The 16107-nt window shown below is 42.9% G+C and overlaps 1 protein-coding gene across 1 annotated transcript; it reads right to left on the reverse strand.

Moving 5' to 3' along the window:
* Positions 1-6786: 6786 nt before the first annotated feature.
* On the reverse strand, positions 6787-11805 carry LOC104259078 (vitelline membrane outer layer protein 1). Its single transcript, XM_009814377.2, has 5 exons — positions 11691-11805; positions 10752-10773; positions 8583-8769; positions 7813-7907; positions 6787-7072 (listed from the first exon to the last, which is right to left on the reverse strand). The coding sequence occupies exons 1-5, from the start codon at positions 11803-11805 to the stop codon at positions 6787-6789; spliced, it is 705 nt and encodes a 234-aa protein (XP_009812679.2).
* Between the last annotated feature and the right edge of the window lie 4302 nt (positions 11806-16107).

Genomic DNA, 16107 nt, shown 5'->3' on the forward strand with positions numbered 1-16107 from the left:
ACCTGTAACTTATGCAATTCTATAAGTTTTCATTAGAGGTTTATAAAACTGAACTTGCAGGGAAATGGGATTCCAGAAAATGTCTGAATGCTGCAAGGCAATTCTGCAATGTGGGATTTAAACTTGTTTTGCCCCACATGTGAAATGACTGGGTGACAACTGTGGCATTCTTTTTGTCAGCATAAAAAAGGATTTGACTATTCAACACATATTTTCGGGTCTGTGAAAGCCTTTGGGATTATGCTGGAGGAAAGATTTAGTTATGTTTCTATGGAAACCATAACACTTATATAAAAGCCTGTTTAACAAGCAAGAGTGTGACACTGTATCTCATTCAAGGTGAGCCACCTCTGAGATAACTCATTGATAATCTTCCAGCTGGGTTTTAAAGCCTGGGAGGACACCAGTGGATTTCTTACACCTCTAATAGGAGTGAGACTCAGCAGGTACTGCTGGATAACTACTTAGCACCACAGCATAGGTGTTTTAATCTCACAGGGAAAGCTGCAGTCATTTGGCTAAACATGAAAGAAAATTTTTCGTCAGGTAGATCATACAGTAATGATTTCCTAAGTTTATGTCTTTCTCACTTATCCCCTATTTTATACATGTGTAACTTCACTGACTTCATTGTGACCCAGAGGAGAAACACAGTTATGTTTTTTCATAAAACGCTGAAGTGTTCCCAGCTGTTTGTTTGCAAACACCTAGAAATAGAAGTGGTATTTTCTTCACTTAGTTACTACTTTTCCTGAGATGAAAGTCTCCTTTGAAATTAAGAAGAGCTTTGTCCCCTTGACACTGCTCTTCCCATTAAGCACACAGAAGTTGCTGTTGCAGTGAAGCACAAACACCATAGCTGGCAGGAGTCAGATTTTATTTTTGTCCTCGGAAAAGATGTTCAAATCAACTTTTAGAATATATTTCATGTTTTCCCACTGACAGCATTCCCAGCAATGTTGTGGACACTATAGCAATAAACTAGAAATAATAGAGCTGGTCTTATTTGATAATCACAATATTGACAAAAGCTGAGAAGGAAAGTTGCTTTCTAAATTACTTCTGGTTATCTCAACTTAAAAAGTTCACTGACATGAAAAAAATTGCTGGAGCAAGGATTGAAAGGCATTCTAGACACAACACCAGATTGGGGGATTAATTTTTTAATCTGCTCCTACTACTTGAAAAAGTGTAATGGGTTACAATATTTTTTGATAGCATGGAGAGACATTGTCCTTTAGGGTATGTGTGGCCCTTTCTGGATTTTTAACAAAGCCAGTCATGTACATTTTTGTCAATGCACTTCCAAGTCATTCACAAAACAGCTGCAGAATGCTCCCCCTGAGAAAGAGATCAGCAGAAACACAAAGGGGATATCTCAGGCCTGTTCAGGCCCTGATCCTGAAAAGACTCATGCAGTAACCTAACTTCTCATACTGTCGTGTTCCCTCTGGAAACGTTCTTTTCCACAGACTGAGTTAATAAGCTCATGCAAGCGTTCTTGCAGCACCTTCACTTTTCTCTGCTACACAGCTACTAAAGAGGCCATTGATGTCCATTGTGATGGTTTATGTTCATTAAGAAATGCACCGAACTACCACTACTCCATCGCTGCCGTTGAACTGGGTTTGAGTGATCAAAAAGAAATAGATGTTACTCTTTGCTGGAGAGTCCCAGTTGTTAGTGCAGCCAAATGTCATCCAACTAGCTAAACTGTGGCAAAAGCCATCAAACCTTAGCAAGCTATACAGAGTCAGTCTGTGTTGTAAGGTGCTATGAGGTGATTGAGGTCTACCAAGTTTTGCCCTGGTAGGATATGGAAAGCGCAGGAAATATGCACCAAACAAGAAAGTCTCTAAGAAAAGTTCCACATTATCTGCTCGAGAGAAATATGGTTTCTATACATCTGGTGTTGCCACCTGGCTGTTAATTGTGTTTCTGAACTGCCAGACAGCTCATTCATTCTCCCCAGCTTTCGCTAAGCCAGGGAGGTTCCTTCTATCCCCTCTTCCTGCCAGGGCAACAGTTTCTAACATCACTTGCTAGAGCCTGGACTGCCTTGGGTAGGCTCCATTTCTGCAGAGATGGAGACAAAGCAGGCGAGTACAAACCATGCAACTTCTCAGACAAAAAGTTAGGATTCGAGCACAATGCCACAGATATGCAGTCCTGTGGGACAAGGGTACACCCACAGGCTCAGTGTTGCAGGGGACGATGGAAGCCAGAATCCAATCCTTCATGAATCACCTCTCCAAAGCCCTGCTGTTTTTCCTTTTACAACCCATAGGTTAATATTCACTGCTGCTCACATTCTGTAGCAACATTTCCAAATAATTATACTCAGAAAATTCTAAAACAGATGTTTTCAGTTGTTTCCTCACTGGCAATCATGCTAGTTAATTAGGGTAGGCTGTAAGGGCTAGCAAAGGTAACTATGACAGATTGAGTGTGAGCTGCATGGTGCACATCTCCATCGCCTATAGCATTAACAATCATATGTAGCTAAAGCATCTTTAGATGTTTTCTCTGCATCTTACAAAAACTAATAAGCTTCAGAACACCTGTGATGGATGGAATATTTATTTTCCTCATGCAGCAGGAACAATGCAGCCATAAAAGCCAAGATTTCTAAGGTCAACTTTCTAGAAGCAGTCTCAAAGCTTGGTTCACTGGAGCACCACTAACAGCAGGTTTGTTCTGGATCTGATTCAGTCTTATTCAATAGAATTGGCCTTTAAAAATCACTTCTGGAAAGCTCCAGACCTGCTGCTTCTGCTGGCCTCCCTGGGAGCTGTGCCACATGTGCGTGGATGGGTGGAAAACTCCTCTTTGCCTTTCCCAAGCCTACTCATATGCCAGCCCCAGAATTGCCACATTATCAGTAGATGCAGGGATAATTCTTGCTTCGTCCTTGGTCTTGCCACTAGTCCCGTTATCAGCCCACAGGAACTGGCTGGCAGTTCTTTGGCAACATGTTCCTGACTCCTAGATGTGCCAGGGACATACAGTGACTTTTTGAAGTCATGCAGATGTAGTTACTCACAGTTTCCAGCTACACACAGTTTCAGCGACTTCAGTTCCAGCACACTTTGCTAATGCTTTTACACCTTTGTTTCAGTCGAAAGAGTTTGATTCCTCCACCCTGAGTGCATTAAATGTCTGAGACCTGCTCAGCTCGAGCTTCTAAACTGCAGTCCCGCCCCATCTTTTCTGTGTATGATCCATGTTTTGCAAGCAGACCATCGGAGGAGGCCCAGCTGGAAGTATTCCATCAGTATTCAGATGACAAAAACATCCCCATTTGATTTTGAAGCTGCTGATAAACACATGAGAAACTATGTGAAGAGGAGGCACTATTCTGTTTTCCAAATATTTCTTGGAACAGCTCTCGTTTGGAGTGTCTATTCACACACCAATATGAAGCTATGTTACACCTGGCACAACAGGGAAACATAAAAGGTCAGTTTTGCTGATGATGTGAATAATTCTTCCCCCAGTGCAACCTCAAATATTAACTGAATCATTCACTTGCAGAGAAGAAGAACATGTTCAAAGTCTTCCAGCTTGGCTTACCCTCTGGAGAAGAAATGTGAGATACGAAGTTCAAGGTTTTCAATTGCCTACATATACACATACATACACATAAGAAAATAGGCAGTGCTTCTTGAATAAATCACTCGAAAAGTAATTCCTTCTTTTGGGCACTTCAGCTCAGCGATAATGGCCATTCCAATAATTAGCTCTCTTAGAAACCAGCTCTACCCAGAGAACAGAGAAACTACCAGACCTCTTTCCCCACACATAATTGGCTGCACACACAACTTTAAGATTCATGCAGCATATCTTTCCAAGACGCACAACTTACAAGCTGAGAAAAAAAGCACTTGAAACGTCATGTTGTGCATTTTGCTGATGACACAGATCATACAATATTGTAATATAAAATACTTGACGATTTTTGCTTGTTGTACTTGCTCTGGTGGAAGGTGACCCGTAGTTGGCCACCTAAGACTTCTGTGAAGTGCATGGAGCCGCCTCTGCCTGAGCAAAAGGATTCCCCAGGCTTTGGAAGATGATGAGGCAATGTCACCAGGATTCCTGCTCATTTTCATTGAATGAAGCCTGTTTGGTTAGATCAGTGCAGCTATTTTTGGTTTTATGCCCTCAGATATCACTTCACTAATTATATTGGACGGTCAGTTTGCAAGTTAAAATGATCCCTATCTCATAAGAAAATGGAAGTCAAGCAATGGGATGGAAATTAAGACATGTCCATGTGTGGGGTTTGAAAACATAGGCATTTTGGAAGGTAAGTTTCTATGTGATTACTGTTAACCCTAGTTAACTGTGATAGCATCAGAATTTAGTTTTAATTTGGTTTCAGCTTGTTAGAAAAAGGTTGATACTTTAGGGGTTTCTTTTGCTACTAAGTACTAGAGCTGAGGAATTTGAATGTTTACAGAGAGCTGAATATATGACAAATAAGGATTTTTTGAGAAACTCTCAAATGGAGATGGAAGTTACAAAATGCTTCCTTAAAGCTGATAATCCCTTGTATTTCAAGTGCTGACTGGGCTGGTTTTGCAAAATTCAGCATTTCTTTAAAAAAACAATTGCCTACTTAAAATGTCTGCAGTCAAGAGGAAGAGAGAAAGCAGTTAAAGGAGCACTTAAAAACCACTCAGTTATAAAAAAACAGCTTAAAATGTTAAGAAATAAATCAGATCCTGAGATTAAATAAATCAGAGCTATGCAAATTTGCAGCAGAAGGTCTGGCTGGAAAGTTTCATATTAAATTTTTTTAAATAAAATAATTCAAATCCAGGAATCTTTCTAAGATTTCTTCTTGCACCACTGAGGATTTGCTAAGTGCTTGACTTGAAGTAACTTTGAATGATGTCGTTGGAGATGCATCAGTTTACCCCAGCTGAGCCTCAGGAAACAGAAGACGGGAAGCAATACCCTATACAGTACAAGCAGAGCCAAGAGAAATGTTTTATTCTCTACCTGGTTGCAGTAGATGCAATCAATCCTGAGTTCTGTATGGCTGGTTTCTCCACTCATCACCCACTACTTGGAAAATTCCTGTGTTGTCAAAAATGGGGACTGAGAGGCAAAACGGCACAAGCATCATGAGAAATTGCTGTGTGCTCCAAAGGCCAGCATTGGAGAACATTAGCAAACACCAAACATCCAATGATTGTTGTTGGCTTTGCCAGTAAAATTCTTACTCATCGCTTCCCTGACTCAGAAACTTTTTATTGCAGCAAGCATTAGATATTGAGCACTGCCACCAGAGACAGTACACAGAATTAGACAGACCAGTGATCTACTCAAAAGCAAACCCCTGATTTTTTTATCAAAGCCCTTTTAACCAGAATACATATCATGTTTATTTTGTTCTTTTGCCTGCTATATTTCATTTCTCTTAAAAGAAAATACAGTTATTATTCCAGTATTTTTTGAGGTAAGTGACAGGAAGAAAATTTCACATGGATGAAGAGCCAGAGTGGTGATGGCTGCTGTGTATGTGCTAAGCAGAGGATGTGAACTGGCAGAAGGATCCTCCATCCATCATCTCTGTGCTGTTCCACGTGGCTGTGGTCCTGAACACGACACCCCCACAGCCCAACCAGTCACCTAGAGAATGACAACATCATGCCCCTACCTTGTTTCAAGTACTCAAAGATGAATAATGTATTGCTTTGAGGGAATAGGAACAGCTACACTTTCTAAAAGGTGCTCAGAGAGGCAAAGAGTCTTCTCGAACTCCTGCCAGAGAGGCCCAGTGACTCAGGCATTAGGACATAATAAACTCCAGGCATGATTTTTCCCCAAATCAAGAGTACATTCTTTACATCTAGCACATCAGTACAAGGTAATAACTTCAAGATTATGCAGCAGATTGGAACATAAAAACTGGATGAATGACATAGAGTTTATTTTTAGTTCGGATTCTCCCCATTCTATTTAAAGTATGAAGCCCAGAGGCAACAAATGAAAAAACAAGTCCCATGAAAATAAGTTTTGCATTAATAGCTAGGTGAGCCAGTGGAGCACGCTACAAAGCAGCAACAAGGGAGATTTGGGGAGCTACAGCCCACGCAGACAGTACCATAGACACACTTAGATGAATGTTCAGTGTAAGCACACTTTCTAACCATGTTTCCTAAGGCAGGAGCTCAGGTATGAGCTAACAGATTGCTTGTAAAAAACATGTACAAGTCTTGAGGCAATTAAAGTTGGGAGTGGGCAATGATACCAAACCTTTGATGCTTCTCATGAGCCCACCCAAATTTCTGTTTCACCTGATTTAGCTCTCATTGATAATTTTCTCTTTGGTCAGAAACCTCAAGTAGACTCAAACTAACAACCATTCTTCCCTGTCTGTCATGTCAACAGGACAATTATTATTTCAAACAAGGGGAAAATGAGCAGAGCAAACCTGAAAGAAACTCACCAGCCAGAGAAAAAAAAGTTGAGAAAACTATTCTTCAGCTCTGAGCAATTGTCACAGATTGGGCATTTTCACAGTGATATACCAGCAGTTACATGATGTGATGATTCTTGCGAACATAATACACTTCGGTAACTGTGAGAAGATATGCTAACGTAGTGGTAGCTGTAAAAGACGTCATCACCTAAGGTATTGTCCGGTACAGCAAGATGCAAGCAGTCAAAATGTCACAGGCATGTCCCAGTATAAAGCTAGAGCCAAGCTTTACCAATGTTTCATTTGCTGTGGGATATGGGATGTGTAGGCAGTGATGAAGATGGAGCAAGTGCTCATTTACAGCAGAAGAACCTCACATTGTTGAGCGCTGTATCATCCTGAAGCCCCTGTGGGGGCTCTACCTTGGTCTGGAGACCGCATATGTTGCAGCTTTTGCTCCATGGGCCAAATCTACCCCACGATAGCCCATCACCTACTAGCACAGTTGCATCTGAGCATCTGAACCGGACGTTGTTGGCTGCTGTGTCATCACCTCCTCCTTGGGACTTCTCTGTTCTCAGTGAAAAGGAGATCAAGTAGCCTCCAGGGCAAACTTGGAAGCTGGTCCAGGTACCCCACCTGACAAAAAGCAGATGGAGGAATGTCTGAGCTCTGCAAACTGCTGGGAAGTGTGCCTTCTCCTCGTCACGCTGCCCTGAAGCTTAACACTTCCTTGCTCACAGCAGCGACCAACACAACATCCTGCTGCAGCCTGGGGCTGCTTACTTTCTCCTTTTTTTTCCTTCCCTTCCAAGGGTGTACTTTTCCCTTTATTGGTCTCTCATCAGAAAAACACCAAGAAGTCCAAGATTGGATAGCCATGGTTCTGGTGGAAACTCCAAGGACAGCCTGAGCACATGTTTTATGATGTATCCCTGACCTGCCTGACAAGTACACACCAGGCAGCGGGGACACCAGACACTGTGCGTTCCAGAGGTGCAGTGCTGTTCACTGCAGCAGGGCCAGGGCTTCACCCAAACAGTTTTGAAATGTATGGTTAAAAACTCCTTTTCTCACATTTGCCCCATGTGTTGCAGATTTCCAAAGAAGAACTCTATCCCTAGGGCTATACTTTGGATGTTCACAGTGCTCTGCAGAAATTTCAAGAGCAAACAGAAGGCCGTGATGGGAAGTAACCATGTTTAATTACCCTCAAAATGAATGAACAAAAACCCCAACCACTTGTTTTAATTTACTTTATACTACAGCACCATGCAGACAAAGCAAGTCAGAGAAGAGACCCCTGCAAATGGTGACACCTATGGATATTTTGTGAGCTGGTGCACAACAAACAGGGGAGAAACTGCTGTGTTACTTACTCCCCCACCAAGGACTGGATGACTGAGTCATCTTGACAATGCAGGCGTATGCCGTTCAGAGCTGTGTCATCGCCTCCAAACTGGGAAGGCTCCACCTGCAGTAGAAGTCACACATGGACAGAGGTAAAGGCAAGGGGGAGAAGACCCAGGAAAAGTCCTTTAAGTGCCAGTCATAAACAGTCCCAACTCTCTTCTGTAATGATAAAGAGAAAATGTCTTGGGAAGCACATGGGAAAAGCTGTCTGCACTGGGAAACTGCAATGTACCTACATAACCCTTGTAACATGTTCTTCTTTGTGTTTTCTAACTGTTTCTGACCCAACGTGTAAGGCAGAGACTCTGAGTCCCAGGAAAGACACCGGCGGAGGCTGCCTTTCTCCCTGACTCCAGCAGCAGATTTTGGCACTGATGTGGCTTCTCCCAGCAACATCAGCCACATGCAGACTGTGCATCTGCCAGCACACCTCTATGCAGATTGAGAGCAAAACAATTCTGGAAGTAGCTCTGGGTTTGCTGTATGTAATGGGAGACCTCTTGTCCTAAAAGAAAAAAAATATCATATTTTTCTTTACTGGTGTGACTACAGTCGCAACATTTTCTAGGCTAAATTTTCCAGAAGACTCATAGTTTTATGTACAGAGCACCATACTCAGGAAGAGGAAAAACTCTGCAGAAAGTCCTTAGACTCTGGGGAAGAGCCTCCTGCGAGGTGGAGAGCTGTAGACCAGGGCACAGGGACAGGAGATGGTGGGAAATAGGGAGAATTTTACCTTCAGCGCAAATCCGTTGGCGTAGCCATAGCGGCAAAATTGCCGACTCCCCCACTTGCCCCAGTGGCCTCCATTGGGCACCGTGAGAGCAGAGGTGTATTCACGTGCCTCTGTGCCTGGGTTGCAGAGGGAGAGGAGCAGGATGAGGGCAGCTGGCATGAGGAGCTTCACGTCTTGCACTCTGCATCTGCTGAAGGAGAGATGGTGTATGGACAGGGGAATTTATACCCTGCCAAGGCAGCTTGCCTTTCCCCATCAGTCCATTAACAAATACCTTAGGAACAATAGTTTCCACCCAGGCACTGACGCAGCACTTGCTGACCCACTCACAGTGCCGATGAAGAGTTCCCCTGGGAGTTTGACAGCCAACATGCAGCAGATGCTGTGGCTGCAGGTGTATCCACCATCACTGAAGGGCTATAGCAAGACCTATTTGTTCCTTGCTGTGCTCAGGGCAGAGGCTTAATATCGATTCCTGCTTCTGACTATGCAGATACTTGGCCATGGGGGTGTTTGCCTTTTGAGAGAAACTGTCATAACCATTTTAGTTATTCCTGGATATCTGACAAGACAGGTCAAACTACATGAAGAAATTCAAGGGGCCTGGTCTGGAATGAGGTATAAGTAAACTCAAGCCTTGTGTCTCCCGACACACTCCGTTGAATAGGATTCCTGGTAAGCTTGACATATGTGTAGGTTATTTATGGTTTCAATGTCTTGTTTTTTTCACTGTCATTTTTATCTCAGTAAAAAAAATTGTGCTCTGCTTTGTGACAAGCTCAACTGAAGTCAGATATGCCGGGATGCCCAGAGTGATTCTCAGGGATCACTGAGATAAATGCCATTGGGAGGGAAGGTGGCAGGCAGGTTTTCCAGAAAGATGATACTTAACTTGAGTGCACAGTCTCTGAGGATGCCACAATGCAGGAAGAGGTGAATTTGAAACCCTGGACTTGAGACTCTCTTAACATAAATAACCAATGCTCCCTAGGGCCCTTAGTCAGGTTTGCAGGGTCTGGCAGAAGCTGTTTCTCTGTTCAAGAGGCAACGAGGAGAACACATTTTAGGAAAGTATCTTGAGCCTCAGGATTTTATAGCAAGATGGGGTGCCAAACCTTGAACTATCAGAAGACAAAGATTTTCTCTCTTCTAGGTTTCTCCTCCAATCTCTGCTCTGCTCCCTCTGGTCCTGTCCCATTAAGAGGCAATGTTGCCTTTCCCACCCTTGGCTATGTACTCCCCTTCCGCTTGCCAGTGCTCTGTGCCGGTGGCAATATCTGCAAATGGAGATGATGGGAAGCTGGATGAGCCCTTTGTGGAAAGCACTAAAAGAGCACCATACAGGATGGAAGCACAGCCTGTTTTCTTTTTAAACCAGGACTTTCATCTTACTTCTCCAAGGGGGTGTCAAAGCCCAGAGGAAATGTGCTTTCCCCCACAAGGATCGTACAATCACAGCTGGCGAGCCAGGTGTGTTTGCTCAGGCAGGGTCACACAGTGGCAGCCAGGGACACCCAGACCTGCCCTTGGCTGCACACGAACAGAAAGGAGCAGAAGGAGTCAGAAAGAAATGGCTGGGACCTGGTGTTAACACCACAAAAGAAGGAGGAGGATCCCCACATTCATTTCTCCTTTGCTGGCCCGAAACCACCGCCCTTGGCTGCTTCACCTCTGGCAGCAGTGGTGCAGATCCACAGCCTGGCAGGACCCACGTCCCCTCAGATTCTGCTCCAATCAGGAGATTCGCATCTCTTCCCAACCCCAAAGGGAGGATCCCAGAGTATGGTGAGCCCACAGTGTGACAGGAGAGTGGGGTGAGGCAGGAGAGCGGTGAGGACACCTTGAGGGATTTGACCATGAGAAATGACTCCTACGCACACTTCAGAGACCCCTAAGAAAACTCAAGCCCAGGAGAAGCACTATCACTCTGGGGCTTGGGAATTATCATTTTCCCCATTCATAACCAAAGAAACTGCCTGGTAACCTGGAGTGCTAAATGTGAGATGCCTGGGGCTTGATTTCAGAGCACATGGCTTAGATAGCACTTAATATCATAGAATCATAGAATGGTTTGGGTTGGAAGGGACCTTAAAGATCATCTAGTTCCAACCCCCCACCATGGGGAGGGACACCTTCCACTGGACCAGGTTGCCCAAAGCCTGGTCCAACCTGGCCTTGAACACTTCCAGGGCTAGAAGTGTACAAAGTGTACAATATGTACAAAGCAGAGCTGCCATTGATTTTTGCTACCATGTAATGGTGCTGATTTTGTTTGGATGCCTCAAAAAGTTTTCTAAGATCAGCTTGCCTAAAATATCAAAATAAAAAACTCAACAATGGTGAGATGCAGACCTCTTACTGACACATGTGCCCTACTTTCTCGACCCCTCTCCTGTATTTTTATATCCTTGAAATAATGTCAGAATACAGTTTTAAAGAAAATTGGCAAACTGATGAATTTGATTAATAAAACATGACTACAGTAAAATGATGACGATACAGGGTATTTCATCATTTCGTTATTCATCCAGCTGAATACAATTATTTTTGCAAGCAGAGGAGCATAAAAATTATGCCACTACTTTTCAGCTTTTATAAATACTTCTAAAATTTTAAAATAAAGAGATGAATATAATATTAAGTAGTATGTTAATTTTATAAAATTATTATTTTGATGCTATTACATATTTAAAATCTACATGGAACATGGAAAATAAATTTATATCTATAACATATAAAAACATATACCATAGACAATTTGCTTTATTTTATGAAGTTATCGAAAAAATTATACATTAGCAGCTATTGAAAATTAATTCATTTCTGACTTTTACTCTTGAAAATACCACACACTTAGGAATACAAACTTTATTTGGCACTGTTGTGTGTTGTCTTTCTCATGTTATGTTTCTCATCTTCATGTATATCTTCTGCTGCCCAAAGGGCAATGATCATTTGAGAGGCCTCCCAGACTGCCCAGCCTCTTCCTACAGCTTTTTGAAAAGCACGGTAATAGACTGTAAAGTCATGCGAGACCACACCTCCTTCAATTTTCTCGCTCCTATTTCAGTCTCCAGTGGCTCTGCTCTCCATTCACAACCCACGTACCTCCTCCCTGCTCCTGATGGTCTGTCAGGAGCTCTGCAAGCCCGTGGAGATCCTGATGTATTTCAGCATGGTACTCTTTGTCTGTAATCTGAAGAAGGTCATGCACTAGGGTCATTTCTGGGTTTTAATTCTTTAAAATTGTAAGGATTGGGCATTTTTGAAACCTAATAATTAAAATTATTTCTGTGGCAGGCAGAGAAAATCAGTTCCTATCACCTCCTTTACTATGTGTTTTGTAGATTTCCCTGCAAAAGATTAAATACACTGATTTAGAAAAAGTTTGACGTTTCTTTTATCAACAAGACATTGAACTAGAAATGAGCATTGCATCGTAACTTTCATCTATTCATATTACACTCTGTCGTCTTGGACATCCTTGCTCCCTTCTTCTCAGGATCTAGCTCACACCAGAAGTTTCCAGGAGCAGGGAGGGGTCTAGGATGATGGCTTGCCAAGGGATAGAAACAAAGGACAAGCATTGTACACTGATGTCCATAACTCAGAAACACACTTGAATCAGCCGGTCAGATACAAGCAAGAACTTCTCCACTCCAGTCTGTGGATTTCAAAAAAGCTTTCCTCTAACATGAAAACTGCTTTGTGTGCTAAAAGGAGAGAATTTGCATCTTAGAGTGAGGTCCAGGGACTACATCCGTTCATAGATCATCCATTAAGCTGCCAGCAGGTCCTCTGGGCTGGGGATGTGAAAGCAACGTCTGGTGAATTAATTTTCTCTGCAAGTGAACAAAACCTGGAGGAAACAGGTGGATTGAAACCTGGCTGAATGTCTGGGCCCAGAGAGTGGTGATCAGTGGAATGAAGTCTGCTTGGAGGCCAGTAACTAGCAGTGTTGTCCGCAGGGGTCAATACTGGGTCCAGTCCCGTTTAAAATGTTCATTAATGATCTGGATGATAGGGCAGAGTATTCCCTCAGCAAGTTTTCCTGACAACACAAAACTGGGAGGAGTGGCTGAATGCCAGGGTGTCGTGCTACCACACAGCGGGACCTCAACAGGCCGGAGAAATGGGCTGACAGAAACCTCATGAAGTTCAACAAGGAGCAGTGCAAAGTCCTGCACCTGGGGAGGAACAACCCCAGGCACCAGTACATGCTGGGTGCCAGCCAGGTGGAAAGCAGCTTTGCAGGAAAGGACCTGGGGGTCCTGGTGGACAGCAGGTTGAACATAAACCAACAATCCTTGGTGGCAAAGAAGGCAAAGGGAATCCTGGGCTGCATCAGGCAAAGCATTGCCAGCAGGTCAAGGGAGGCAATCCTTCCCCTTTACTCAGCACTGGTGAGGCCACACCTGGAGTACTGTGTCCAGTTCTGGGCTCCTCAGTACAGAAGAGACATGGACATGCTGGAGAGAGTCCAATGAAGGGCCGCAAAGATGATTAAGAGACTGGAACATCTTTTCTATGAGGAAAGCCCAAGCGAGCTGGGACAGTTTAGCCTGGAGAAGAGAAGGCTCAGAGGGGATCTTATCAATGTCTATAAATATCTGAAGTGAGGGTGCAAAGAGGATGGAGCCAGGCACTTTTCAGTGGTGCCCAGGGACAGGACCAGAGGCAATGGGCACAAAGTGAAACACAGGAGGCTCTGTCTGAACATCAGGAAACACTTTTTTGCACTAGCACAGGTTGCCCAGAGATGTTGTGGAGCCTCCGTCCTTGGAGATATTCAAAAGCTATCTGGACACAGTCCTGAGCAACCAGCTCTAGGTGACCCTGCTTGAGCAGGAGGTTGGACCAGATGATCTCCAGAGGTCCCTTCAACCTCAACCATTCTCTGACTCTGTGATTCTGTGAACTGGAAGAGAGAAGTTGACAGGAACAGCAAGGCAGGATAAATGCCCATGAAGATAATCTCAGTGATGAGTTTTGAGTGAGCTGTAGGAAGGGTTGAAGGCAGCAAGTGCCCAGGAACTGAGTAGAGGAGTGGAGGTAGAGAGCATCCACCAAAGAAGAAGTCAATAAGTACAGAAGGACAGTTTTAGGCTGAATGACTGTGTTTCTTTGTGCTCCAGGCCATTTTATACTCCTCCCATTCTGTTACCAAGGTACTGGTTGCCACCCATCAGCTCTCAGTAGCTATGTCCCTCAGCAGCTCTGATGTCCAAACTGGTTATTACAATTAGTTATAAATCAGGTGTAAACCACACAGCCTGGCTCTGTCAAACCTCCCTCACCTGCAGCTTGGGTTGAAGATAAGACACTACACAGGTAACCGCATCCTGCAGAAGAACACACTATCTCATGGAAATAGTACATCAGCAAACCCAGAAATCACACTTATTGCCAAAGAAACATGAAAGGGCAATAAAGAAACTGTTCTATTCTATGAAAGTATGAATAAGCAAAGGGTTGTATTATTTAGAAACAAGAGGTGGGATTATGAATGAATGTAGACATCTACAGTGCAAATGCCTCCATCTGAAATAATTACCATGGGCTCCCTTTATAGCTGCTGAGAGAGACAATATGACGACAATAGAGAGAAACAGATACCTTCACATGAACCTCTCCCTAAAAATACCCATTCATCTCTGCTGACTACAGGGAGGCATGATGCCCATCTGGGCTAGTCTTATAACCTCAGTTTCTTTTTAGGCTTTAGTAAGCTAAAAACAGTAGTGCTGAATTAGAATTAGTTTTCAGCAATATGGGCAAATGTTTAAAAGAACATGAGTAATCAAATTATGTGCTGTCTAGTCCTCATTTTCTCATTTGCTAAATTGACTCAGATTAATAGAAAATAGAATAGCAGGAAGAATGCAAGTGAGAGACGTCAGAAGTGAGACAAAAGCCAGGATTTTCTAGATGTATGAGAAGAGAAAGAAGCTTTACAGAAAAGAACAGACTAAGTATAGCTATTTCTCAAATGTAGGAGGAGACAGTTTTGCATTAGTGATGGGATGTAAAGAAGACCTCCACTCCAAGTTGGTGCTCCTCTCGTTGTGAACTTGTTTTCAGGCAGTTTCTCACCTGCCCATGACCCCCAACTTTCATATAAAACTTTTCCTTGGAAACGTAGACAATTTAGTTATCTTATCTACTGGGCTGAGCATCCATTACTGTTTTTTAACACAGAATTTACTATTTTTATTGTTTCTCACATTTTTTATTTCTGTGTTATCAATAGAACTAACTTCCTTCATCTATGAATTATTTATGTCTTTTTTCTATAGCCTTATTCTTTATTTGCTCATTGTAATTTTTGTTTACAATGACTAATATTGTTTTAACACATTCTTGTGAAAGCCTAATTGCCCTGCAGTGGGAGCTCTCAATTTCTTTTGGTTCCTGATTCCTGTCTGGGAGCCAGCATGCCAAAACTGCTTATTTTTGCCAGAGAGTGCCACAGAACAATCCTCTCTATAAATGAATCCGAGATAGAGAACCTGAAGAAACATAACAAGACAGCTCGTCCATGCCTACAGCCATAAGGCAGGATCAGTCTACACCTAAGTGTTCCCGAAGGATGAAGGGTGTTTGCCCAACTTGTGCTTAAAAACTTTCAATGATAAACACACCATGGATCCCTTAAGCAAGACAGTCTAGTGCTCAGCTGTCCTTACTGTTGAACTGGATCTCCTAACATCTGCTGAAATGTAAGACTACTGGTTTTTCTTGTTCATAATAGTATAGTTTATTTGTTTCTTCCCTTCAAAACCATTTACACACATGAAGACTATTTTCACATCCCTCTTCAGTCTTGTCTTCCTACTAAATAATCTCGGTTCTTTCAGTCCTACTGCTTATATAATTTGCTAGATCTGGTGTTTGTGGGGTTGGTTTGGGGATATTTTTTTTCTCTCCTCTATCAGCAGATCTGCAGCTTCCATGAATTTCATCATCCAGAACTGTACCCAATGTCCCAGTTAAGACGAACCAAAATGCCAGGGAGAGGAGGGTTATTCAGCATGGATGGAAGGTTGCACTTTTGTTTAAGCATTCCAGTATGACTCCTGCAATTTTCACAACTGTATGACACCGTTGTCTCACGCTCAGTTTATGATCTGCTACACTCAGAACTGCTACAGAGGATCCCTGCCTTTTCCTTCATACTAAGTTAATTTCAGTATTACTTGCTGTCTATCATGCCCACACAAGAACAGAAAACACATAAAAGGTCCATTTGTCATTGAGATCTCTTTGTGATTTCCACCTGCATAGAATGGCCAGAAAGCAAATCAAATATCCTTAAGAAACCTGTTGAGCAGAAAGAAAGCAGAGACAATGGCCAGTAAAAAAAGAAATTGTTTTGCTCATGTGTCCTGGTTGTTTACACTCTGCACTGAGACATTCCCTTCTTTTCCTCAAGGCTGAGTTAGGGGCCAGGATCAGCAGGAAAGGAGGTTCATAAATAAGTACCAGAGAATAGTAGCTAAAAAAGTAGGAGTATCTGTTCAGGCAG

Source organism: Gavia stellata, chromosome 1 (assembly GCF_030936135.1).
Source record: "Gavia stellata isolate bGavSte3 chromosome 1, bGavSte3.hap2, whole genome shotgun sequence".
In the NCBI taxonomy this organism is placed as follows: Eukaryota; Metazoa; Chordata; class Aves; order Gaviiformes; family Gaviidae; genus Gavia; species Gavia stellata.